The sequence below is a fragment of the Ursus maritimus genome, unplaced genomic scaffold, assembly GCF_017311325.1.
Source record: "Ursus maritimus isolate PB19 unplaced genomic scaffold, ASM1731132v1 scaffold_4, whole genome shotgun sequence".
Lineage (NCBI taxonomy): Eukaryota > Metazoa > Chordata > Mammalia > Carnivora > Ursidae > Ursus > Ursus maritimus.
In genome coordinates this window covers 21,838,939-21,865,529 of record NW_024426552.1, presented here as the reverse complement: position 1 = coordinate 21,865,529, position 26,591 = coordinate 21,838,939, and the positions used below count along the sequence as shown (strand labels likewise).

General features: G+C 32.7%; 1 protein-coding gene across 1 annotated transcript in view; it reads left to right on the top strand.

Annotated features, from left to right (window-relative positions):
• Positions 1–26,591, top strand: part of NCAM2 (neural cell adhesion molecule 2) — a 210,242-nt gene that overhangs the window by 95,580 nt on the left and 88,071 nt on the right. Inside the window, exons 10-11 of the mRNA XM_040621667.1 lie at positions 13,111–13,298; positions 17,886–17,982. Of these exons, the coding sequence (XP_040477601.1) occupies positions 13,111–13,298; positions 17,886–17,982 (285 nt within the window). The remainder of the gene's footprint in view (positions 1–13,110; positions 13,299–17,885; positions 17,983–26,591) is intronic.

Sequence of the window (26,591 nt, the reverse complement as noted above, 5' to 3'; positions counted from 1 at the left end):
TAATGTGATGAATTTTTGTTCCCAGTTCTTGTGAGTCATCAATGCTAACAATTGATTTGACCATTTTTCTTGCCCTGAGCAACATTTCACATTATGATTGCTTATTTTAATTATTTTCCAAAAGTGTTCTTTTAGATTTCTATCCAAGAATAAAAACTAGATATGTAAAAATTCCAGATCATGTCCTAGTAAACCAAGATAATAATTTCACTTGAATATGTGCACATTTATTTTAAAATTTTATTTGAAATTATTTGATGTGCACAATGAAATATTCTTTCTTAGAATGAGTAGAAATGTTTCCACTATAACATAATATGCACAAAACCAAAGCGAATTATTCCTAACATCTCTCTTTTTCTAAAGTGGGGAGAAAAAAGAAAGAAAGTAAAAGAAACACATATTTGTGATTTTCCAGAAGCCCTCTGGGAAATTCCAACTATTTAGATAATGTAATAGATATCTTTAAATCTTTATTTTTTTCTTCTAAATTTAGAGATTTATTTTGGGAAAACAAAATCAAAAACCCTTCCCAGATTTGTACACCTGCCTGAATTAAAATTGTAGGTGACTGAGAAACTACCTGGTTACCTATTTAATCAAACTGACAATAAAATAATTTAAAATAAACATAAAAGGAAAAAAAATGCTTCCTTGATCAAATCTTTGTTATATAGTGGTATTTTCCATTCAGACTATGGTTTACAATGTGTCCTTGTTTCAATATTATGTTATTATTATTTTTGAGATTTTATTTATTTATTTAACAGAGAGCACAGAGGGAGAGCTAAAGGGAGAAGACTCCCTGCTGAGCAGAGAGCGGGATGCGGGCTCCATCCCAGGACCTTGAGATCATGACCTGAGCCTAAGGCAGATGTTTAACCAACTGAGCCACCCAGGCTCCTCTCAATATTATTTTCATTTAATTTCTCTACTTCTTAAATCCAATAATATCATTATAAAACTGTTTATTATTTATAATACAAATTTTGTACATAATATAGTACCAACTTCTTGATACTTATTGCCATATTCATTCATTAAATTAGTATTTATTTAATGCTTACTGTATGCTAGGCAGTATATTGACCCTAGGGAAATACAAATAAAGAATGCACATTTTTTAGCTAAAAAAAAAAAAAAGCTAAAAATGGAGATCCATGTCAATATTATTTTAGGAGAGGTTGTACATTTTTGTTTTTGTTTACTATGATTCAGTGCTCTGAAAATATGATTCATTTCCAGTCATACTTAAATTGTGTTTATTCCATTTGGCTTAAAATATTTTGCTATGTTATGTAAAACTAATTTTTTAACAATAGTTTATCACCTCTTTTAATAAAAAATGTTCTAATCAAATGCACATTAAAAATATAAAATATAGGGACTTCTGGGTGGCTTAGTTGCTTAAGCCTCTGCCTTCCGCTCAAGCGATCAAGTTCCACATTGCATCAGGCTCCTTGCTCAGCGGGGAGCCTGCTTCTTCCTCTGCCTGCCACTCCCCCTGCTTGTGTTCTCTCTCTCTCTCACAAATAAATAAAATATTTAAATATATATATATAAAATATATGTCAATATAAACAGTAGTTAAGCAGAAAGAAATTTTATGTAAGTCCAATTAAATACTATGGGGGCACCTGGGTGACTCAGTCAGTTGGGCAGCTGACTATTGATTTCAGTTCAGGTCATGATCCCAGGATCATGAGATTCAACACCACCTTGCAGTGTGCACTTAGCAGGAGTCTGCCTGAGTGTCTTTCCCTCTGTCCCTCGCCCCACTTGTTCACATTTGCACGTGCTCTCTCTCTCAAATAAATAAATCTTATAAATAAATAAATAAATAAATAAATAATAAATAAAATATTATAGTTATTTGAACTTTAAAAAATATGACAATTTGATACTAATTTTTATTCAAGACATTTAAAGGAAGGTAAAAGAGCTTCATGTAATTCCCCACATTTCAGCCTTTCAATTAAGAGGCAATAAATATAAAGGTAAAATAGTGATGATAATTCCTAATATAATTGCAACTAAATTTGCTCATTACATAATATGCTTAAACATTGCTTGACAGGTCATAAGCACCACATTAACTGTTACCAGCATTATTATTTCTAATGTTGCTATTATTATTATTACTATTATTGTATTATGGCAATAATACTGAGAGTTTTTGTATTTTGTTTTTCATTATTGTGACCTAGACATTCCTTTATGCTTATACTAAGCCACACTCTAGAATGCACAATCATGCACTTTTAGATGTAACAGTGAAAATGTTTTAGTTTGTTTTTGAAATTTTTTAAGTCATCAGTTTTTGGTAAGTTCATGAAAGGAATTAAATGTACTCCATATAAAATTACTAACCTAGACATCAAATTGAATCACTACATAAAAAAATGTACTTTTAACTTGATAGGGCTTTCTTTTCAGTTCTAATAGTAGTGACAAACTCCAAAATTGTTTGACATCAATAAGAACAAATTACACAACTTATAGAATGTGCTACAGTTAAATCAGATTCTGAAGAAACAAACATTATCGTTATTTATAAAACAATTTTAACACTGCTATGTCCGTATGACCAATCATTCTTCTTTTGACAATTCAGAAATTTTTTACAAAAGAGATCCACTTAAGCTTTGTTTCCTAAATTTCTGTGTAAAATTATACATAATAATAATTTAGTCCTTAAAATACTGTAGCTGTATGGAAAATTCAATTATATAAAGCATCCATAGAGGAAAAAATAACGATAGGTAGTAAAATACCTGTGTAGTTATGTATGATTTAAGGAAGAGAAATATTAAGAAAAAGAAGAGTAGTAGTAGAATATTCACTGTACCTATAATCAAGCTTTTCTTATTATCAGTGATAATTATATCACTAATATCAGTCAAATTAAAAAGAAACCCAGTGTGGACTAAGAAGTCCTGTATAGGCATTATCTTCATATGACACTTATGACTCCAGGGTCATAAAATATGCTGAGATTTATGCATAACTTGGTTGTTCAAATTTGGTACAGAAAATGCACATTCAACACTATGGTCGTTAATTGGCAATCAGCATACATCTAATTTAGTATTCCATGTAGCCACTAGAATTCCCATGGTACATGGACTGAGTCCAGTTAATTGCCATAGCTGATTCTGCCTATGAGTGAACATGCAGTAGAGCTCGATCTATGAAATTATTAATTGAATTATCCTCTAAATGTGCCAAAGGATATATTAGTTTTTATTCCCTTGGTAGTTTCCCTCAGCATAAATCAAATGAGAAAATTCAATGACTGAAAAAAGCATCAAGGTGTTTTAGATATTAAAAAAACATGTGCAGTTAATTCCTAGTTAATTTAAGGGGCTGGCTTCTTCACAAAATAAGCAATAAGAGACAATGCATTACCAAAGAATGAATACTGGATTTAAGTCCTAAATTCTGCTCTACTAGGAAATTGAAACACATGTCAGTATACCTTTCCTGCTCTATGAAATGCAGTGATAGTATTTAGAATCCATACTTACCTGGATTCTCACTCATTTATTTAACTATTATTTACTGAACATCTACTGAATGGCAGCTATAAATTCAGGTGCTGTACAGACCTGTGAGAAAAGCAATATTGTCCTTGCTCTCGTGGAACTTACACTTTAATTCGGGAAGTGGAATGCATTAAGATGAAGTGTATCAAAAAGTGAATTGACAAATGGGAAGCTAGTGCAAAGCGCTAAAAGCAGGACAGTAGGTTAGGGATGATGAGGGTCTCAGGATCGAAGTTAACTCAAATAGAGACAAAGTAGACACAGAAATAGGCATAGGTCAGCTAACGTGGACCTTTATAAATCTTCATAAAAGTCTTTGATTTCAGAAGTGTGAAGAAAATCTTATAGAAAGGATTAATCAGGATTGTGAAGTTATCTTAAAATAGAAGCTGGTAGGCTAATAATCCAGTAGGAGCACCTTCTAAAGTTAACCAGGTAATGATGGCGGCCTCAACCAGGGATGTGATAGTGGCAACGGAGAGAAGTGAATGGTATTTTTATATAAACTGTGATTATTGGTGAGGAATGAATGTCAGACTTTTAAGAATATTTTATTTTATTGTGGTTCTTAAAATCTAATACTAAAGAAAAAAATTTGAAATTTTATACCAGAAGGTATGATGATTAGAAGAGGGGATGGTATTTCCTGGCAGTATGGAAATTATTTGGAGAGTGTGCAAGACAGATTTGCTATAATCCGAATACAGTTTTAGAAGGGCAATACGTGTTGTGCCATCAATATGATTTTCAAAGACAAATTCATTTTTCATTGACTGTAAATCTTACCCTATTATGCTTTTCAATTTGATTCACAAAATGGATAGTGTATAGTGAGTTTGTGTAGTGAGTTGCCTGATTCTATTATTCATGAACCTTTGGAAATTCAGGTCGAAGTTTTTTATAGTTCAGATCCCAGAGCCTGTGTGCTGTGTTTTGTTATCAGCTTCTGCCAGCTCATGAGCAAGCAGAATTCAGGAATCCTGACCAGCACTCAGCAAGAAGTAAGACTTTACTCAGGTCACAGGTACCAACCACAAATAAACCATTGTTCAGAAAAATGTCCTCAGAGCCTGAGAGGCAATGACAGGAAAAAGTGACAAGCTTGCATTAAGCAAATAATCAAGGAGGGAAGTTTCGTGCAGTGTCAGGATTGCAGTGATGAGTGCTGGCTGCATGTTCAGCCCTAAGTCTCAGCCATAAGGCAAAAAATAATATAAATACATTTACCAAACAAGAGTAACTTGGCAGTCTGAAGGCAGTCTTAAAAGGTTCTTTAATGTCTCCTGGTATACCTGGAACACACTTTTCCTGATCCCCACTTTGAGAAAATGACAAATTCGGATCCTGACACACTCTGCTGTTTCTTATGCTGGAAACTTCAAATTAGAGATTCAGTCAAGGTCATGGATATGAGTGCTGTTGAAATATCCTAGCTCAGCTGCCATTTGATTAAATTTAAATAATTTCTCTTTAGAGATCTTTCCATTGTGATAATAGCTAGGAGAACATTTTGATTTTCAAGGTCTGTATTCATTTTGCATCCAGTTTTACATATTCTCCTTCTCACAGTCTGTGCAATAATGTATATGGTCTTGTTAATCATATATTCATAAGTAGAAGGTATAGGAGCCTGAAAATCATGTGCTTCCCAATATTTTCACCGCTAAGGAACTCACATGATTTTCTCTCATGCATTGTTCAGTTTTAAAGATACTAACTTATTAAAATGATATTTAGTAAAAAGGATTATTCTTCATTTTCATTATATGCGTACATGTATATGTATGGAATTACTTGTATGTGTATAAACTCTCAAACAGAGGCTTTTATAAACATGAGATAATTAACATTATCCTGAAGGATTTATAATTCTAGCCAAAAACAAATTTCACCTTTATATGGTCCAGTGCTTCTTTATATATGGTTAATATTATAACCCTCTCTATATATTTTTAATTTGTCCAAGACTCCTGTTTTCTGTTAGGAAACTCCTAGAGATTAAAGAAACAAGTTCAATTATTCTATAAAGAAAAAAAATAAAAAACCCACAGCTTAAATTAATAAATAAAAAATCAAGGTGACATAATTGCTCTCTGGCAGAGGTGGGTCCTGAATCCAATGGCAGGACTGACGCTATTTCCAATATAATATTCCACTTATAAACAGCAACTGCAAAATTCTGTCTTCCATTGTAGTCCAGCCACTATTTGTGTGTCCACATTCTTATTGTCAGGCTTGATGTGACAATCCATGGGAAACAGGACTGTATTCATCATATTTTATGTGCTCAAAAAATGTTAGAGGTAAGGGGTCATGATCTTCTGGAAGTTTTCTTTGAGCACCCCCTGCATATCCTAATTAGGTTCAGTGCTAATACCTTTGAGACAAAAACCGTACCCATTCCACTTCCATTGTACTACATATCGCCTTCATTATAGTTATGTATTTCTGCATCTGCCTGACCCACTAGAAAGGATTCCCTGTTGATATGAATCCCCCACATTTTAGTAGTACTTAGCATAAAATAGACACACGATAATAATTTGGGATAAGTAGTGCAGCAGCTATCTTTCTCAGAGCAGTGCATTCCAAATCTTTAAGAGGAAGCCTTAGGCATCCACAAGCTCAAAATATGATTTGATGAATAGCCAGGTTGGTGAAAGTTTTATACCTAAACAATTATAGCCATACTTGCTCATGGTTAGCTTAGAGTCAGTGGACATAAATTTTGATATTTTGACTGGAGATGTGCAATCATTCAATGATTTTAAAAATTGCAGTATTTCATTTGGCAAGGCACCCGAAATATTAGTTAAAATGTCAAACCAAATACAACTAAACCATAAATAAAATGTTAATCATTCACAGTAGTTCATGGAATATACTCAATTCTTTAAAAAGTTATGGTAGAAGTTATTGTTTAAGGGATCAAGTACAATGTATGATATCATAATACTGAGAATTGAAGATGAATTTTGCCCTTTTGATAACACAAGAAAAAAATATAATACTGTTTTTTTAACTCTCAAGCATATTACCTCATATGCAGTACCTTGAATTTTTAAAATATGAAAATGAAGCCATTTATGATTTAATTCAAAATAATTAATATCTCTCAATAAATAAAACAGCTTGAAATTTCCCTGAAATGTTGCATATGTAAGTGTTCACACTACAGAAAACACACACACACACACACACACACACACAAAGGTTTGTAAGTTCACTGAGACTAAAAAGCATCAAAATTAGAATTTCACTGTTGAGAAAGGTACCAGTATTTATGTTTGCTGTTTTTAGACTATGGAGAATATTTTGCAGTCACATTTAGTATTTTTTGCTATATTCTATGAATGATATTTTTAGTAACAAAACCCACTTAGTTTTCTTTAAATTCTAGAATATTCTTTTATTAGAGGCACTGTATACTCAAGAAAAATATACTTAGGGGCACCTGGGTGGCTCAGTCAGTTAAGTATCTGCCTGTGTCTCAGGTCATGATCCCAGGTCCTGGGATTGAGCTCCACATAGGGCTCCTTGCTCAACAGGGAGCCTGATTCTCCCTCTCCCTCTGCCTCCTACTCCCCCTGCTTGTGCTCTCTCTGTCAAATAAATAAATAAAACCCTTTAAAATATATATATTTGGACATTAACAAAATATCTATAAATTGTAATTATCAGATTCAGATATGAAGATATCATACTCAAAATGGCAATTGCATAGCACATGTTAGGAACTATAATGTTGGAAGCAATGTAACACATTTTCAACTCTTAATGTTTTGAAAAGGGATAACAATTTAATTTCTTCATAAATATCCTAATAGGAAGTTGAATATTGAGCTCAACTTGGGAAATTCTTAGGAATTTTCCTGATGTAAAAATTACATAATAAATTCATTTTTTTAAATATGTATTTATTTATTTGAGAGAGAGAGAGAGAGAGAGCAGGGCAGAGGGGCAGAGGGAGAGGGAGAGAGAGATTCTCAAGCAGACTCCCCGCTGAGCTTGCCTGATGTGGGGCCCTGAGATTGTGACCTGACCTGAGATCAAGAGTCAAGACACCCAACCGACTGAGCCACCCAGTGTTTAAAAAGCAATTATATTCTAAGGCATTAGTAAATATGCTCATCTGGGTATTAAATTTATTCTTTATTGAGATACTGAATGATGTCTTCCATTTATTTTAGGAATTTTCCTTTTAATGCAAGACTTCAGTTATCACAGATCAAGAACAAAAGTGCTGTGGTTAGCGTATTCATAATTTCTTAACCACAAGAGGGCTAGACAGCAAATTTTGAGATTACCTTTGAAATACCAATCTTATATATAAGCAGTAACCAAACAAATTTTGTACACCACTTCAATATATCTTATTAATTCCAAATGAAGGTATATTCAAATTTCCAAACTGGAGCTTAGGGGATTATCTTTGACTTTCTGATATTGAAACAATGGATTAACTTTTCTTTCTGTTTACAATTTTAAGTAAACTTATAGTTTATTATTTTAGCTTTTTGTGTCTTGATGCTGAAATTGATATAAGTGTATCTGTGCATTGTTTCAAGTTACCTCAAATTATATAATAAGCTTAAGAGAACATAAAAATTTCAAGAAGATGGGGGACCTTATCTTTCATGTTCAGCATTTGATCCCCAATACCCAGAAAGGAACACAGGATGAAATCAGGGAATATTTATAAGATGTAAAGTCTACAAAACAAAATACACTTTACTGTCTTCTTGTCCTTGTTCTTATTTTCCTTCTTCTTTTCCTCTTCTCTCCTCCCACCCTCCTTCACTCTTCATCTTCCTCTTTCTCCCCACTCCAGGTTTTGTTATTTTTCAATTCTTAATGTGAGGTTAACTTTCCTGCATTTTCATCGAAGCACCCTTTATTCAAGGATATGTTGCTAAAATGTGATTCTAATTGTTAAACCCTTAGTGCAGAAAATAACTGGCATGCCCCAGAATATATTTCTTCTTACATCTTAGCTTCTCATACATCAGTAGAGAAATTGGAAAAGTGGCCATGATTTTAATTATCTCATTTTATTGGCATCACCTAGAAATAAGTGAACATGCAAGTGTGCACTTGTTTCAATCAAAATTTTTTCTTAACTGTATTACATATTTCCTTTATTGTTTGAATACAGCATATAGGACTAATAAAGTACTTCCTTGATTACTTGGTATATCACTTCAAACACTAATTTCACTATCAATAATCTACAGAAACCACTCATTGAAAATGTACTTAGTTACTAATGGAATAACTGGAACAGTGGTATGGTTTCATAATACGATCATAAAAAGCCAAAAGACTATGGGTTGGCTCTGCCACCACCTTTCCAAATATCCCAGAATCAGGTTTCTTTTATGTAGAACAAAGATTTGCAGATGACATTCATGTTCCTTTTCAGATATTAGATGCTATGAGATCTGTCCAGTTCTGCAGAACTTGAATGACCATGTGCAGAAAAGTACTACAAGTTTAGCTTTTTCATACATAAATATAATAAATACAAAGACTTCTTCACATAATGAGAATCTGATGAAATCACACACGGTTGTATATAAGTCTTTCTCATCTCCCTGTCTGAAAGTCTGATTGGGATAAATTTATCATGCGATTGATTTAAAAAATTGTTTAAAAAATAAAATAAATAAAAATTGTTTAATTCTAACAACTTCAACTATACAAAATATAGAAAATAATTTAATAGTTCTTAACACCGCCATATTTGCTCCAGATCTTTGGGGTTTTTGTTTTTTGTTGTTATTGTTGTTTTTCTCTTAAAAGGAAACAAGTTTTTCTTTAGTTACCTTTTTTTGGGAGTGTACTCTATCTTTTGTCAAAGAGAAATTTTGCTGACACTTAAAAATGGTAAGGAGGACTTTATTCAAGTCTATTGCAATGGGGATTAAGACTATTGCAATAGGAGAGAGAGATTGAACTCAACTCAGAATACAGCAAGGACAAGTGGGTACTACAGCCAATGAGAAGAAGGGCAGAAGTCAGTGTATGGAAAATTACTAAGAGAAACTTTATTACATTTCAACTATAATGTGCTTCTTGCTAAACGAGCCTGACAAAATTCTTGCTAAAAGCAGGCCACGGGCACGGTGGATAATAAAGGACCTGATCAGATTTCAAAGATACTCGGATATCAATGGAACAATTCCCACTAAACAGACGTAGCAGGATTCTTGACTAAAGGAAGAAACAGACCAGGGAAGGGCCTGAGGACAAAGCCAAGTCCTTATAGAAAGGCTTATAGAAGCCTGACAAAATTTTATCGAGGAGGGCATTGTTGCCACTCTCTTTGGTTCTCATTGTGACCAGAAGCTTTCTAAAAGGACTCCTGTCCTTTTCCATCCAGTGAATGACATATTTCATCTTGCCACTAGGCAAGTTTCTCTGATTTTTTCTTCTACTTTGCTCAGATAAAATGTTCTTCCAATAGGGTTATTTCTGCTCATTGAAATTTGTAGAATATTTTATTTTGGACTTGAATGGGATTTGGGGGACATACAATGCCTTGAGAGAAATTTCCACTACTTTATGTCCCATTTATGCCATAGTCCTCTCTCTTCCTCCTTCCCCCTGCTGTTTGATTAACTGCCAAAGTTTATTTCCTCTGCAAAATATTTGAAGGCTTTCATGATATGAAAGGCCTACTTTTTACAAAGGCCAGTGCTCTGAAAACTACTATTTTTGATTTATCAACATGAAATATGGTTACTGGTTTTTAGCCTGAAGTTTTCACATGTTGTCTGTGCCAGAGTCACATCCTTCTTCAACCAGGGACCCAACACTAATTGTGAGATTTTATTAACATGCCAATCTTGTGCCAGTGAACATTGCTGCCTTGCTACTGGTATGGTATCTACAAAGCATGTAATGTAGAGGAATTTACTTTATGTTTTATTGTAGATGGAAGTTATCAATATTTTCTTGCCTCACTCCACAAATACATTTTTTAATGTGGCTTTCAGTATATTATGCATTGCCTGTAAGCATATTTGCATTCAACATCAGTGATTCCAAATTAAATTCCTACTGAGATCATCAGGCAAACAATTAGCAGCAATTGTTTGCTTTTGTAGAAAAATCAAATCTTGCCCTAAGTTAATGGCTAAATTATAATAATGTAACACATATTCACGCAGATTCCACATCATGGACAGAGTAGACTGTGAGTCAGCTATTAATAGTTCCTATGAGCATGTATGATTTTCGTATTGGGCTATATTTATATGCAAATAAATTTTCCATAAACCTTTCCTTAGAATATTATAATGTTGAAGAGATTATATTTCATATTTATTGAGTAATAAAATGTTTTCTAGCTAGAGCTCGAGATACAGATAGAGATATAAGTTTAGCTTTTGATTCTGAATATCCGGAAGTTTGGTTTCTCTTACAATTGCATCCCTAATTAGTTACATGTCCTTAGATTTTTTACTTGATCTTCCCAGGCCTTGAAAAAGTTAGGTTTTTTTTTTTTCTTTTCTCCTTGAGAATGCCTTCTGTTCAATTTAACCGAACTGTTGGATTGAAAATTCATTGACTGCTTAATTTCAAGTGAATTCGATGTGCAGTTTTTAAGAACCAAGTAAGCCTCCAACGCAATGTAAGCTATCAGGTATATAATTGTGACCGTATCTTAACCCATAAGATTCAGATCATTTGGTGGAGAAACAATAATGTAGATCCTTCCACTGCCTGTTACCATGCTGAGGGAAAACATAGACTCTGTGGGAGCACAGAGTACAGAAGCTCACCCACAACCGAAGGTCATGGAAGGGCTGTGTTTAGGAAGTGTGGAGCTTGGTTTTGAAGGCAGCCAGATGAAGAGACGGACAGGCACATTGCAAGCTGAGGGAAAACCACAGGCAGATACGTCTGTGTAATATTTAGCTCATCTAAGTGCCAACATGTGTTATTACTTATTTAGACAATTCTCTTTTGAGGAACATTAAGCTCTTTCGAGTTTTTGTTAAGATAACAATCCATTAAATGTCCTTTATATAAACTTTTAATATTTCTACTTATTTTCTCTGGAAAGATACCTAAGACTGGGTTGCAGAAGCAAAATTATAAAGCTTTTTAAGATTCTTTATCTCCTGAGGAATTGTTCAAATTGTATTCACTTCAATAATGTATGATAGGATCCATATCACCAAAATGTTGCTAGCACTGAATAATATAATTTTGTTCCTGGGTTGAATGGTTATATCATGAATGGTCTCTGGTTAAAATCACTGCAAATTCCCATCCCAGACCTACAACTTAGAATAAGCTTGACAGCTCTTACTCCATATCCTTCACGCTTACAACAGGATAACACCTTCCTCGCAAGGTTGTTGAAAAGATAAAATAGAATAAAATGTATAATCTTACTGTCTTACATAGAAAACATTCAATTAATATTTCATAACTGTGTGAAATTGGCATTATAAACACACACTAAAACAAATATAGAACAAGAATTTTTCAATTGTGCATTTGTACTACAGATTATAGTTCTTATGTATCTTATATAAAATCTCTTGAAGCAACAAAATTGGTGTAGCTCATTTTTAAGTAATTAAGGGTAGCAAAACAAAACATTTAAGTTAGATTACTTAAGTCAATAATTTATGAAGTGATGTTAAGTTTCAAATAGTTAATATTAGTAACAATAATCATATAAATACCAGCAACATTTTAGCTACCACTTAATATAGGACTTTGCTTTTATGTAAAAATTTTAAAGGTGAGTCCTTTCAAATAATTATATAGTCAAGATACTGAGACTCAAAGAAGTTGTGATTGATTGGCATTTGTGCTACATCATAGTTCTAGAATGGGGCAAGACTAAAAACCATGTTTGTGTGTCTTCACAATTAGGTTATTTCAATAAAATAATATAATAATATTGGCTGTTTTCTCTTAACTATTTTTATAGATGTCTGATGTAGGGTCCGGAGAATTGACAGAGCTTCATAGGAACTGATTAATTTTCAATTCAACTTTGTGGATTAAATTAAATCATCTCTGGTTTAATTAAAACTGGATATGATATTTCAGAAAAAAAATGGTTTCTTAATTATGATATTGACATTTCAACTTAGATTTTATATGTTTCAAAATATTTGATAGAAGAAATTTTATGAGTAAGACAAGATTTAAAAATGGCCACTGATTTTTGTTATCCTAAACTCACACTTTATAATGAGGTTTGTTCCAGAAACAGATTTCACATATGTAGATAGCTATTATTTAACTGGATAGATAATTCTTTGTCAGATTATTAAAAGCAAATTCAACTCTGAGCATTAATGTTTCATATTTTAATAATTGGATAACTTTAAATATTTGTATATTAATTTTAAGATTATTTGATGAAACAGTCAAATAACATATTTTCATGAGTTCCAATGTCACATATTAAATATATGAAATTAGAATTGCTGTGGCTTCTTTTTGTAGTCAAGCGGTAATTACTATTGTTTATATTAATCAAGTGATTATTTATCTTAAAGAAAAGGTCTATAAATGTACGTTTTTTGCTTTACAGATGCTCCCAAGTTTATATCAAACCAAACAATTTATTACTCTTGGGAGGGAAACCCGATCAATATAAGCTGTGATGTGAAATCTAATCCACCAGCATCAGTCCATTGGAGAAGAGAGAAATTAGTCCTGCCAGCTAAAAACACCACTAATTTAAAGACGTATAGTGCAGGGAGAAAGATGATATTAGAGGTAAGTCTTCATGTACATATGAATGAGTTGTATTATTTTAGCAGTTACCTACTATTTTGGAATATATATAAATATGTTAATATAAATGCATTTATATATGTTTATATTATGTAATATATATACACATACAAATCTTATTGTGTATCTTTCATGTGTATTCACTTAAAAAGTAAATTTTATGCATTTGGATCATGGCCCATTAATGATTAGTATCTCACTCTTTACTTGTATAGAAATAGGAGTGTATAGCAAAAGCCATTACTTTTCATAATTTTTTTCTGGAAAAAAGTCAGTTATATCAGGAAAAAATAAGGTGAGGGAATGAGTTGTTAAGGGCCAAAAGTACTGATACTAGCTATTGATTCTGAGATTATGCCTTCCTTCTAAGACTGGCATATATAATTTTTGGTGAGTACGTATTTACAAGTTTCTGAATAAACCAGATTTACTTGTTCAATGCCTCATTTCATTTTATATTTTAAATTAAGATTGTAGATAATTGTCTTTATACTGCCAAGTGCCTGGCCTTTAAATTCTGTTTGAATACAATACCTTTTATTTATTAACTGTAGATTTTGTGTGTGTGTATCAGTTCCCAAAGTTTGTGTGTCTATGATCACAAACATGAATGCTTCCAACTTATGCTTTCAGTACAATTGGAAATCTCTCTCAAATAGCCTTATTTAGCTGAAAGGATGCTATGTTTTTCCTTGTAATTCAATTTACGTACATTTTAAAAATGCATGTTTTAAAATAACGTCTGATGCTTATAATGCATTAACTTAAAAAGTGTTCTCATTGGTGCCTTCTTAACTTTTCTACCTGGTAATTGGACTTCATGAAATGCTAGGTTGATAGAAGGATTTAGCCATCACTTCCCCAAATACTGGATAACTGATTCTTTGCTAATTAAGCAATTGTCTTAATCTGTTTCTTTTTTTTAAATTTTTATTTGATTTTATTTATTTATTAATACAGCCAAAAAGATAAGAGGGTAGGACTCTAAAAGGAACTATTTTTTTACATCGATTTTCTAGGCCTTGGGCAGAAAGGCTTTGACTATCACTTTTGTGCCCAACAAATACATATATTATAAAATATTAGTAAGGGAAACCTCTGTGCACACCACCCATTCCGAAGGATTTAAACACCTTGGAATGGGTGATGTCTAAATCTGTTTGAATTTAAATTGGTTTCTTTGTAACTTTATTAGAAGAACTATTGGTGAATTGACACAGAGATCAATTTCATAAAGACACTTGGTTAGATTTAACTTAAAATTTAGGTATTTAACCGGTTGAAAACTGAGGTTAGGTTTAACTTTAGTTTTGGGCGCTGTGTTAGGGTGTTCAGACTGCCATAATGAACACCACAGACCAGGAAGCGCAAACAAAGGATCCTCCTTCCCCTCACATATTTCTGTAGGCTAGGAGTGCAGGATCAAGGTGCCGGAGGGTTGGGTTTTGGTGAAACTTCTGTGTTGGGCCGCAGATGTGCCCTCTAACCAGACACTCACATGGTTTTTCTTCTGTGTACATAGAGAGCTTTGGTGTCTTGTCTTCTTATAAGGACATCAGGGCCCATTTTTATGTTCTCATTTAACCTCAGTTACTTCCTTAAAGACCCTGTCTCCAAATAACATTAGAGGTTAGGGTTTCAACATATGAATTTTGTGGGGTGACACAATTTATTCCGTAACAGGTAGATTTAAGTTCATGTTTAAATGACAGACTACTCTGTAATTTTGGCTTTAGTTCATTTTACCACTTTTCAGTTTCTGGGATAGGTCATAATTCTCTATAGTCATTGTCAAGCAGCATGTTCCAAATCTGACATTTAAATATTTTAAACATTTTATATTTAAATATTTTATTCATATAAAGCTCTCACGTTATTTAATCTTCTGCCTAAATGGCATTCCTCTCCACCCCAAAGTGAAAACTAAGCAATTTTTTTTATACATACCACATGATCTGTTGGTTAAAGCATTGACCTAGAACATATACTTTTTATGTGTATACTATTTTTTTAAATTAAATTAAAATCGTGAATAAGTAACTAATGGATAGCTAATACAATTTAAAATAAAACAAAATAACAATAACTACAAAAAAGAAAAAGCAATGATAAGTATTAGTAATTTTGAATTAATAGCATACTTATTTGCTTAGTACATTATCATTTTTTGTTTAGGGATGATTATAGTAGTCACATAATTGCTAGTTCTTAAGAACATATAATACAACATACAAAAATTCAGTTTGCAATTGATAACTAGTTGGTCAATAACAGATTTCTTGAATTGATTTTTAAAGTTTTTCCTTTTTCATTGAATAAATATGTAAAAATTAATCTTCTAAATTTATGAATTTTAAAACATAATAAAATATTCCATAAATTGGATTGGTGCCAATAAAATCATCTGTAAAGGTGATCCATTTTTTTTTTTCCTGAGCACTTCCTGAGGTAATAAGCCAACATTTTAATATCTGGGCAAAAACTGACGTAGGAACTTTCTAAGAGGTTGATTGGAATAATATTGTGCTTTTGATCATCTGTATTATTCCTTGTCCTAAGTAAAAGGCTTACTATTAAATATATGATTTTCTCACCAGGGAGCCCATAGAAAGAGGAAATGAAGTTTAGGAAAAAGACTAATGAACTCCTTTATTAACATTGTACTCCCAGCTCATATTTTGATGTTCAAAATTATATTTGTTGATCTATTATATACTATTAAATCATCAGTATCATAAGTAATCACCAGTATCATAAGTAATCTTGGATTATTTTAACTTCGTATTAAAATGTGAAAAAGTGGTGTCGTATGTAGATGTTCCTAGCACTTCCTGGACAAATATCAGCAATAATTGGTATATTTCAAACATTTAAATATTTTTAAATTGATGTTTTATAATATACCTTTGTTGTATAATATTTTATTTTTTGATAAAATTACCTATTATTTCATTGTGCTGGGGTTGCACGTTGCATTCATACTGCTTTCCTAGAACGCATCAAATAGGCTGCACGGCACATGATTTACCAGGTTATGTCTAGGTCTGTGGGATTTTTTTTAAATAATTTGTGCTACTAGGGGTGTTTTCTGTATTTATTAATCATACGACATGATAAAGGAATTATTTCAGATAAAACTGTAAAACTTTTATCTTTTGATAGGTGAACTCCCAGAAAAAATGAAAACATCCTGAATTGAGCCTTTTAAAAGTTGTTCCAATGAAACTGGCTATATTTAAATTACTTTTTTGATATTGAGGGGCTGCACAATAGTCCTGATTCTTTGTCATGGCCATCCTGTCTGCCTTTTATCAGTACAGTGTGCATTGTTTCCTATGGACTATACAAATAACTCTCCTGTGCCTGTAAAATGGAGAAATTTGGGGGGCAAATTCCTTTCTCACTAGTAAAATTATTTCCAAGTTAAATTAGCCTGGTTTATTAAAAGCTGAATGTAAGAAAAATGAATGCTTTAATCACTCAGGAATACTTACATAAGAATGGTTGAAGCCTCTAATCCTTAAACTTATGATCTATTCTTAGATAGACAGCTAACCAGAGAATGAATGACACAGCTTTTTTGTACTTTTTCAGAATTACCATCTTCAATGGACCTCAAAATTGCACTTTTAGTTAATAGCCTCCCATTACCACAAAATCATTTCCCCCCTTTTGGGATAGAGTTGAAATTAACAGCAACTCTTGTTGTAAGCATATTCTCTCTTAATAATAGTTACCGGGATTGAAAATTATATCTATTACTATCATCAAATCTCTTTTCTGAATTGATACTTCAGAATTTCAGTACATTAGAATTACAGGGTTGGCCCCAACGTTCAGCAATAGATTCCTGGGAGGTTAACTTAATTACGGACTTCAAATGTGTAAGGACTGAGGTCAGCTATTTTCCACCTAAACTGAAAGAGAATGATAGAAATTGAACAGAAATGGAGGCAAGATACTATTATTACCCATCAGGATAATGTGCCTGTTACAGGGATTGCTACACAGGGGCAACATTTTCTTCCAAAATACCTTCCTGGAAAGATTTTTTTTTTTTTTTTTTTTAGAATGAGTCCTCATCCTTCATTAATATTTCGTATTCAATAAAATCATGAGGGGGGGAAAAGAACTGATGTATTTCCAGCCTTTCATGAACTTTAAATCTGCTTGACTTTAGGCTAAAAAAGAAAACGAAGGGTTAATTAACCATGCTTTTGGTACAAGTGTTCTGTTTTCAAGTTTATGTCTGTGGCAACTGCAGAATCTATATTTTTCAAACTGTGTACTACTTTCTGAGTTTTACATCACAAATATCTCTTCTTATTCAACAGATATAATAAAATGGTGGCATTTGTCTACCGAATAAATTAATAAACTATATTTCACCTAGTCCTGTGCAAATATAGGTCCATGTATTACACTTTTTGATACAGAAAAAAAGAGTTATAGCAAGGAGTTGTGAATAATTGAACAGGTGTGAAGATGGTAGGCATACTAGGGTCTGTTTTAAAACTGCCATGATATTGTTTTAAAATTGTTAAACTTCTATTATTATGATTATTTTAGATAGCACCTACATCTGACAATGACTTTGGACGATATAATTGCACAGCCACTAACCGTATAGGAACAAGATTTCAAGAATATATTCTTGCTTTGGCTGGTAAGTATAGCACAATAATTTCTGAGATCTCATAAATTATTTCTACAAGCAAATAGCTTCATTTTTGTAAGTCATGATATAGGTTATTATTAAAAAGAATGAACCTGTGCTTAAAAATTTAGGACAGTTGCATTTGACAGATACTGAGGATGTAGAAGATATTTACTAATTAAGATTAATTTTAAACCTTGATTCTGATCCCCCAACTTTACTAGTGAGCTATCTACAAAAGAAGTAGGAAAGGTATGTCTTAAGAAAACAAATTATATTTTAAGTAAGAATCCTACCAAAAAAATTAAAAAGACATCTTAAGAGAAAATAAACTAACCTATTTTAAGATCCTAAACTTGAAAGTACAAATAATAAGCTTATTTTTAAGGCAAATAGAAAACTTAGAGTTATATAATTTTCATTGAAAACTGTTGCATTTTGTATATGAAAACATTCTAGTTCTTCCCCAAAAGCTTAAAGATATTGAAGTAATAACATGTAGATACAATTCATTTTAACTAGAAATCCAGTTATGTGTTTAGTTGTATAAATAAATTACATATAACACACACATATTTATTTCTAGAATTTGCATTATGTTTTTACAAGACTGATTGGAAGTCTGAAAATATACATTGTAGTATATTTTGCATAGCTCTGAAGATACAAAAACATGCTTTATTGTCTTTTAGGACTACATAGAGAAATGTCAGAAAATTATTGTAGTGTTATGTTTTAAAAGAATAGGTAACTTCCATGAAAATATTTTAAAGTGTTTTCTAAGTAGGTTCTAGTATCTAACTATAATTTTACACAAAGAAATATATTTACTTCTATTGATATGTAAAGTCATGTCATTAGTTGTAAAGACCAAAAGGGAAATTTAAAAGTTTACAAAGCTAATAATACTCAAATTATTATGTAACTGAAATCTGTTTCTCCAATTCAAGTTTTGCTACACTGGAGAAGGGAGAGAAGGGACTGTGTGAAAGGGCTTTAGGAAAGAAAGGAGGAAGGAAAATATTGGCATGAGAGGGAATTTAGGGAGAAAAGGAGGAAGGAAGAGATTAAGGAAGAAAGGAAATAATGAATATTTATCACCTACCATGAAGTTTTTAGAAAATTAATCTCAATGAAAATCATAGGAGGTAAACTCTCCACATTTAGGCATATGAATAAACTATTACACAAGAAATTAAATTCTAGGAAAATGAAATGTGCGAAGTCATTTCAAAATTCATTGATAATAAATTGAAGTGAGCATGATCTGTACTTATCAGAAGCATTCACTATGTATATAAATTCCAAGCCTCAGGAAATTAGGCAAATTTTCTTCTGAACTTTTTTATAAATAATAACAAAATATGTAATCAGTCAGTATGTGTATATACAATTATATTAGTACTGATATACACTTTTACATTGCTTTCTTAGAAATGATGTAGGTTTGTATAAGTAAACTTGTTAATGTAGTTTAAGTGCTTTTTAAAAAATTTTTAAGTGCTTGTAATTCTAGGAAAAATATGAAAAAAAGAATATATTCATGAGATTTTGATATCTTATTAAATTCTCAGGAAATATTTAATGTCTGTATACATTCATATCGCACATTTCTTACTATAATATTTTTCATTGAAAAATGTATTTGATACCTATCCTCCTAATGAAGATACTAACTTAATGAGTTTCCCTCAGCCCTAAGCATAAAAAAAAAAAAAATTGGAAAATGTTCACTCAACCTTAGAGCTAAAATGTTATTGGAAATATGTCTTGAATACTGCAAATTTCCTAATATTTCAAAAGTTTGTGACAAATACATACCTAAAATTTGTTTCAGAAAGAGATAGATTCAACTGAAATTATAAAAGAGATATAAAAATAAATTAGACCCTGAGCCTTAGGTGGGAAACATTATGTTTAAACCTCAGCATTTATAAACATTGTTACTTTGATGGGGCCTCTTTATTTAATGCTTACAAAATTTAGTCTTTCCTGAAGAATTTGAACAATGAAAGTGCAATGTGATTTTAAATAAAATGTAAGAGAAATGTTATGTAGAAATTTAAATATTTCAAAATAGATGTCAATATCACAGCTCAATATTTCATTAGCCTATCTGACCTAGTAAAAGGTCCAGATCATTTGGCATGTGGTATTTTATACTGTAACAGATTATTTTGATTTAAAAGGGCAATAAATTAAAACAGTGACAACTGCACATGAAATTATGTGTTATATATTCAGAGAAAAATACAAGAAGAAGCTACCTTTTTAACTTCCTTTGTTTCAAAAATCTTTTCCTTCCTTCATTTCTTCCTTTTTTACCTCCTTTACAATTAAGTCTTACATCTGAGCAAGGTAGACATCTATATGCAGGTGGTGACACAGCAGCCTACCATAGGGGGTCAGACCCTCAGCAGAGTTAATAGACTAAAGAGGGATTCAGTGGTCTAGTGTGGGGTGTTGGAGTCGAGGCAGGTGAGAAGGATTTGCATGTGCCAAGACAGAAACAGCAACCCGGAGAGGAATGTTGGAACCTAATCGGTGTAAGGAGAGGTCCAAGTAAAGTGGTGGGTGCAGTGATGGATGATTCATTTCTACAAGCATATGGGTAACATCAGTATTTACATAAAAATACAAAAACGAGAATGACCCTGGGGTAATGGTTGGGTATTGGAGTTACTAGTGTGAAGTCTGGTTTTAGTGTATGTAGGTAGATATCGAAAGGAGAAAAGAAGTAAAGGGATATGTGTGTGTGTGTCTGTCTGTCTGTCTGTCTGTGTGTCTGTGTGTCTGTGTGTGTGTGTCTGTGTGTGTATATTCAGTCATTTCTACAAGGAGCTTTTTGTCAGGAATCTTACTTAGAAAATAATTTCTGTATATGTAAGTTATGATTCACTAAATTCTATACCTGAAACCAATTTTACCAATTCCACACCTGAAACCAATTTTACTGTATGTGGTAACTAAATAAAATTTAAATAAAAACTTGAAATTAAAAAAAAAAAAAAAAAGAAAAGAAAACAATTTCTGAACTAGCTCTATCCAGGGAGGTCTTGGGAACTCCAGCACCTCAACAACAAAGAGCAGACATGGCTGGCATCCACGTCTTGGTTTCTAAATACTATTCTTCACTAAAAGTAACTAGGGTTTCTTATAAAAATGGCTGATTCTAGGACTGAAACAAAAAAAGTACAGGATAAGCCTGAAACAATTTGTTTTACCGAGAGGAAAAGAAAAAAAAAAAAAAAAAAGACACGCGTCAAAAACATCCATCAACCATTTTTAACAAATACCGTAATACAAATGAACTCACCTGAGGGGCATCAGTGGTTGCTAATGCAGGTATATGTTGAGAAAAAACTTAGCAAGTTAGATGACAAAATAAATAAATAAATAAATGGAAACACTTTTAAAGTGCCTACCCCCAAATTATTTTGTAATTACAAAGGAAAAACAGCAACATTACACTTGTAAGCCTACCAGATCCCACTTTAATTAAGTGATCAAAATTAACATCACCAGTAATGAGAAAATTAAACTTGGGTGCTACCAGAAATAGGCAATGAGAAGAATATAGAATAACAATTGTAATTTTCCTGCCAAAAATGCATAATCAGAATCTAGTATGAGGAAAGAGAAGACAAATCCAAATTGAAGTACTATCTACAAAATAACCAGCATTCAGGTGTCAAAACCGTGCAAAGGAATGATTAAGGAAACTTTCTTTATTAAAGGACAGTAAAGATAACAAATAAATGCCAGGCCTGCATCTTTTGTTATAAAGGACATTACTGGGATGATAGGTGAAATTCAATTGTAGTCTTTGGATTAGCTAGTAAATTAATTGTTTTCTAGAGCTTATGTAGAAGATTGTTTTGTTATAGTAAATACATACTAAAGTTGGCACCATGTCAACTTACTCTAAATGGCTCACATTAAAAAGATAAGTTCTGTGCACTGTGCTTACAAATTTTCTATAAATATGAAATTATGTTTTTAATAAAGAATAGGAGCACCTGGGTGGCTCAGTCGGTTAAGTGTCTCACTCTTAAAGTCAGCTCAGGTCTTGATCTTGGGGTTGTGAGTTGAAGCCTTGTGTCAGACTCCACACTGGGGATGGAGCCTACTTAAAAAAAAAAAAAAAGGTAGGAAACTAAGGCCAATAAACAAATACATCTAAGATACAGTAGCTTCAGAAAAGCAACATAACATGTGAATATAGGTAGCATTCTCGATTAAAAAAAAAAATCCAGTCTTTTGTGTGTGTGCATACATAGTTTCTATATATGATCTTATAAATGTTTTAAAATATTAAAAAGAATTTTTGCATATTAAATCATCATTGATTCACAACCGGTGTTTTTGAATATGGAGGAATAATTTTTACTCTAAAATATAATAATTTATTTAGACACCTTTTTAAATATCTTAGTAAGTGATAATAGCACTGTTCTTTACAATGGTGGTACAGTCTTTATTTGGCAGGATATGTCAGTGTATGGAAATTGGCGTATAGACACCACTTATATTTGAGAGCTGGATATTTCACCTCTATGCTTCCCACTTCATTTGCCTTTATCTCTGCTGGGAAAGAACAGCTTGATAAAGTTCTAGCAAGAAGACGCATAGGAGTGATTAGCTAAATTGAATCCTGAGTAGTCATCGACATAATTCTCAAAGTAGCTCAAGGACACACATGAGATATTATTTATACTTATTTTACAGAAGAAAGATACATTCAGAAATTAGGGCAAATATGTAAAAACACAATTTATTATTACTATTATTATTATTATATCTATTATGATGATTTCAATAATAAAGTAGGATAAAATATTGGCTAAATCAAAAGTCTTCTATGAGTAAAGGGTCAGTGGAAGGGCAGCACCTTTTTTTTTTTTTTTCCGGTCCTATTTCCAACACATGATCTTAATTGGCCAAGTCCTAATTTTAACTCCATTTTTGTTTTTACATTCTCACAATTAATATCAAGGAACTTAAGTCCATTTTTCAAATGATTTTTTTTTAAATAAAATACATTTAACTGTGCTTGGATTAAATCCGAAAACCCCTGAACAGGATCTTCCTATTAGGCCCTGGCTTCCTATTTGGGACCAAGGATTGGTTCAGCCCTCTTTGGTTTCTACTCTATCTTTAGAAAACTACAATTCTATGGGAAATATCAGATATTTCCCATATGTGTTTGATAACCAATTTTGTTATATTAACTTTTTTATTAAAATACCAAATACAAATACAATTAGATGAAGAGAGGGACAGAGAGTTGTTTTTTAAAAAAGACTTCTTCATGAATTTTTTTTTCAAGTACACTTCTTAGGGTGATAATCTTTATTTCTAGCTAGAAAACATATTTTCTTTTTTGATTTAAATACCTGTCTTGGAACAAATTAAAAATATAGAACACATAAAGGTAAATCAAATTACAACCATATAGTGAACAATTATCATTCCTTCCTTACAGTTCTCTGCTTCCAATAGATCATGCTCTGACAAGGCAGTCTATCTATATATGTATATGTGTATTTTTTGAAGTTCTCAAAAGATTTTTAATCTAACTTTTAAACATTATCAGATAGTTCATTGATAATTTTAACTTCATTTCATCTTTGTCATATTTCACTTTTTTTTTTTAAAGACTTTATTTATTTATTTGACAGAGAGAGAGACAGCCAGAGAGACAGGGAACACAAGCAGGGGGAGTGGGAGAGGAAGAAGCAGGCTCCCAGCAGAGGAGCCTGATGTGGGGCTCGATCCCATAACGCCAGGATCATGCCCTGAGCTGAAGGCAGACACTTAACGACTGAGCCACCCAGGCGCCCCTGTCATATTTCACTCTTAACTGTAATCCTTTTCATATTAAATCTGAATATGATGAGCTCCCATTTGCCTCATTAGTTGGTAGGCTTTTCTGATAAAGTCACCTTCTCCTGGGCACTTTCAGGGAAGGGACTCTGCTGTAAGCTGTCAGGCAACACATCTCACATTGGGAATGGGTGCTTCTATCCCAAAGGGGGTCTCAGTGCTCCACCCGAGCCATTCCAAGATCCACCTGATCAGAATTGTGGGAAGACTAAGTGAGAAAATGAATCCAAAGCACCCACGCAGGGCACGTACTCAATAAATATTAGCTAGCTACTGATGTGGCCAAGTTGTAGTTCATATTGACCACTTTTCTTTGGGTAAAAGTCAGTTTGTTAAATGTCTCTTTAGATATAATACATAAGTTTAGGGGGGAAAATACACAGATCTGAACATTGTAGACCAATGCATAGTAAAACTTGATTGTGTGATAATGACCTCACTTATACTGGACACTATATTTCTATTAAAGGATACAAAATTTCATTCAATTTTGCCAGTTTTTTTTTTTTCCTTCTAGTCCTGTATCTTTTTCACACAAACTGCTCTAAAGTAGTTCTCCCATGCTGTGCTTCACAATTGATTTTTATTTTAACCTCAGTCAGGACCCTGTACTTACCCCTATTAAATCTCATCTTGTCCACTTGGACTCATCTTTTTAACCTGCGGAGACCCTGTCAAATCCAATGTTTTAGCCCTCTTTCCAGGATTGACTTAATTCAAAAATATCATGAAGTGTGGTCATCTGTATTTTCACCTAAGTCATGGAGAAGTCTATCAAGTCATTTTTGAGAATAGAAACCTGTTTACAGGCTAACCTGGATCAATTGAACAGAATTCTGTGTTTATGGAATTATACTCAATCTGTGTGCCCTTATATCTGAATCATATTTTATCCAGACCTTTGTTACATAAAATTTGAAAGCAGGTGAACGTTGGTTCATTTGGGAACAAACTTCCTTCAATTGAATATAAAGCCAGGTTTCTCTTACATGATCAGTTTTATTATCTAGCCTGGAAAAGTCTACACCTTGCTCTTTTTCCCAAAACTATGAGGCAAACTTTTGTGTGTCTTCAGAAACCATGTATGGCATCAGCTTGATTTTGTAATTCCCCTGCTCCTCGGTGGGGGAGAGGGGGAATTAGGATAGCTAGATATTATTTTCAAGGAGGCCCCACTTGCATCAATTTTTAATCATTTGGTAGTTCGCTTACTCAACATGTATATAATGAGTTTCTAGTAAGTACCAGGCACTGTTTTAGACTTTGGGAATCAGGAGATGAGTAATATATGACCCCTGATCTTTACATTGAAGTTAGAGTACAAAAGAAAAAGGGTTGCAGAAGAAATGTAAGTGGAATGCTTGGGAACACAAAATGGAATTTGGTTTGGAATTCTTGGGGAGGGTTTCAGACAGGTGTCAACTTCTGAATTCAGTCTGGAAGACTGAGTAGAAACAGCTCCCTTGAAAAGAAAGGGAGAAATGGCAAGAATCAAGGATACCACCTGTGAAATAGCATGGACTTGTACAATAACGGAAGACTAGTGGCCATATTGTGTGAGAGGATCAGTGGTGGTGATGAGAACAGGTTAGTAGTGAGGTGGTCACATTATGCATGTCCTTAAAAACATTTTGCACATTTACATTCTTCTACATCATGTATCATGTATCATGCATCATGTACAAAGCAGAATGATCTTTTTATGTTGGTAACATTGTAGAGACTGATCTCAGCATGGCATAGGGTATGGGCCAATTGTCAATTTTCGTGTTTCTCTAAATAATCTAAAATTTGTAAGTGTAAACTCAAAAATCTTAACATCTTAAAGTAATGTCTACTGTTCCAGAAAGGGAGATTATAATAGAATGTATATATTCTTTATATGTATGTCTATGTATGTGGGTGTATATGTGTGTGTCTGTGTGTATAACAGGCAGATGGATTGCTTTTTTTTTTGTTCTGGTGGGTGTCAGTGTAAAAAAAAAAAAAGCAAGTAAGCTTTTATTTCTGTAGTGGAAAATAATTCTTATCTTTAAAAAAAATCATCCTGACCTTATATATTTTTCTGGCCACTACATCATTTCTCTGCCCCCACTCTTCCTTCATAAATAAACTTCACAAAAGAATTGATTATATTTGATGTACCTAATTACTTTCCTCTCATTCTGTCACAAACTCTTCCAGTTGGGTTTTTACTGTTACTGCTCTATAAAACCCATTATTAAGGTATCCATTGAGCTTCTTCCTGCTCAACCTAGTGGCTCATTCTCAGTCCTCATACTTCCTGATCTAGTGGCAGACTATTACCCAATTAATCACTTTTTCTCCTTGAATCACCTCTCTAGCCTCCAACTTAGCTAGCATGTCACCATACTTTTCTGGTTTTCCTTCTTCCTCATTGGGCTCTCCTTGATATCTTTTGCTTGATCTCTCCTTGATATCGTTATAAATCTCTGACCTGTTAAAAATCAGTGTACCTCAATTTTTGGATCTCTTTTTAGTTTATATAAACTCATATCCTTGATATGCTAAATTCTTATGGATTTAAATACCACCTGTATTCCACTTGTAACTCCAATATATATCTTCGGCTTGGATCTTTTCCCTGAATGCTATACTTTTATATCCAACTGCTTAATTCCCTCTCCCCTTAGATGTTCTATAGGCAGTGCAAATGTCCAGATGTCCAGATATCCAAAGCCAATCTCCTATATTCATCCCTACCTATCTTC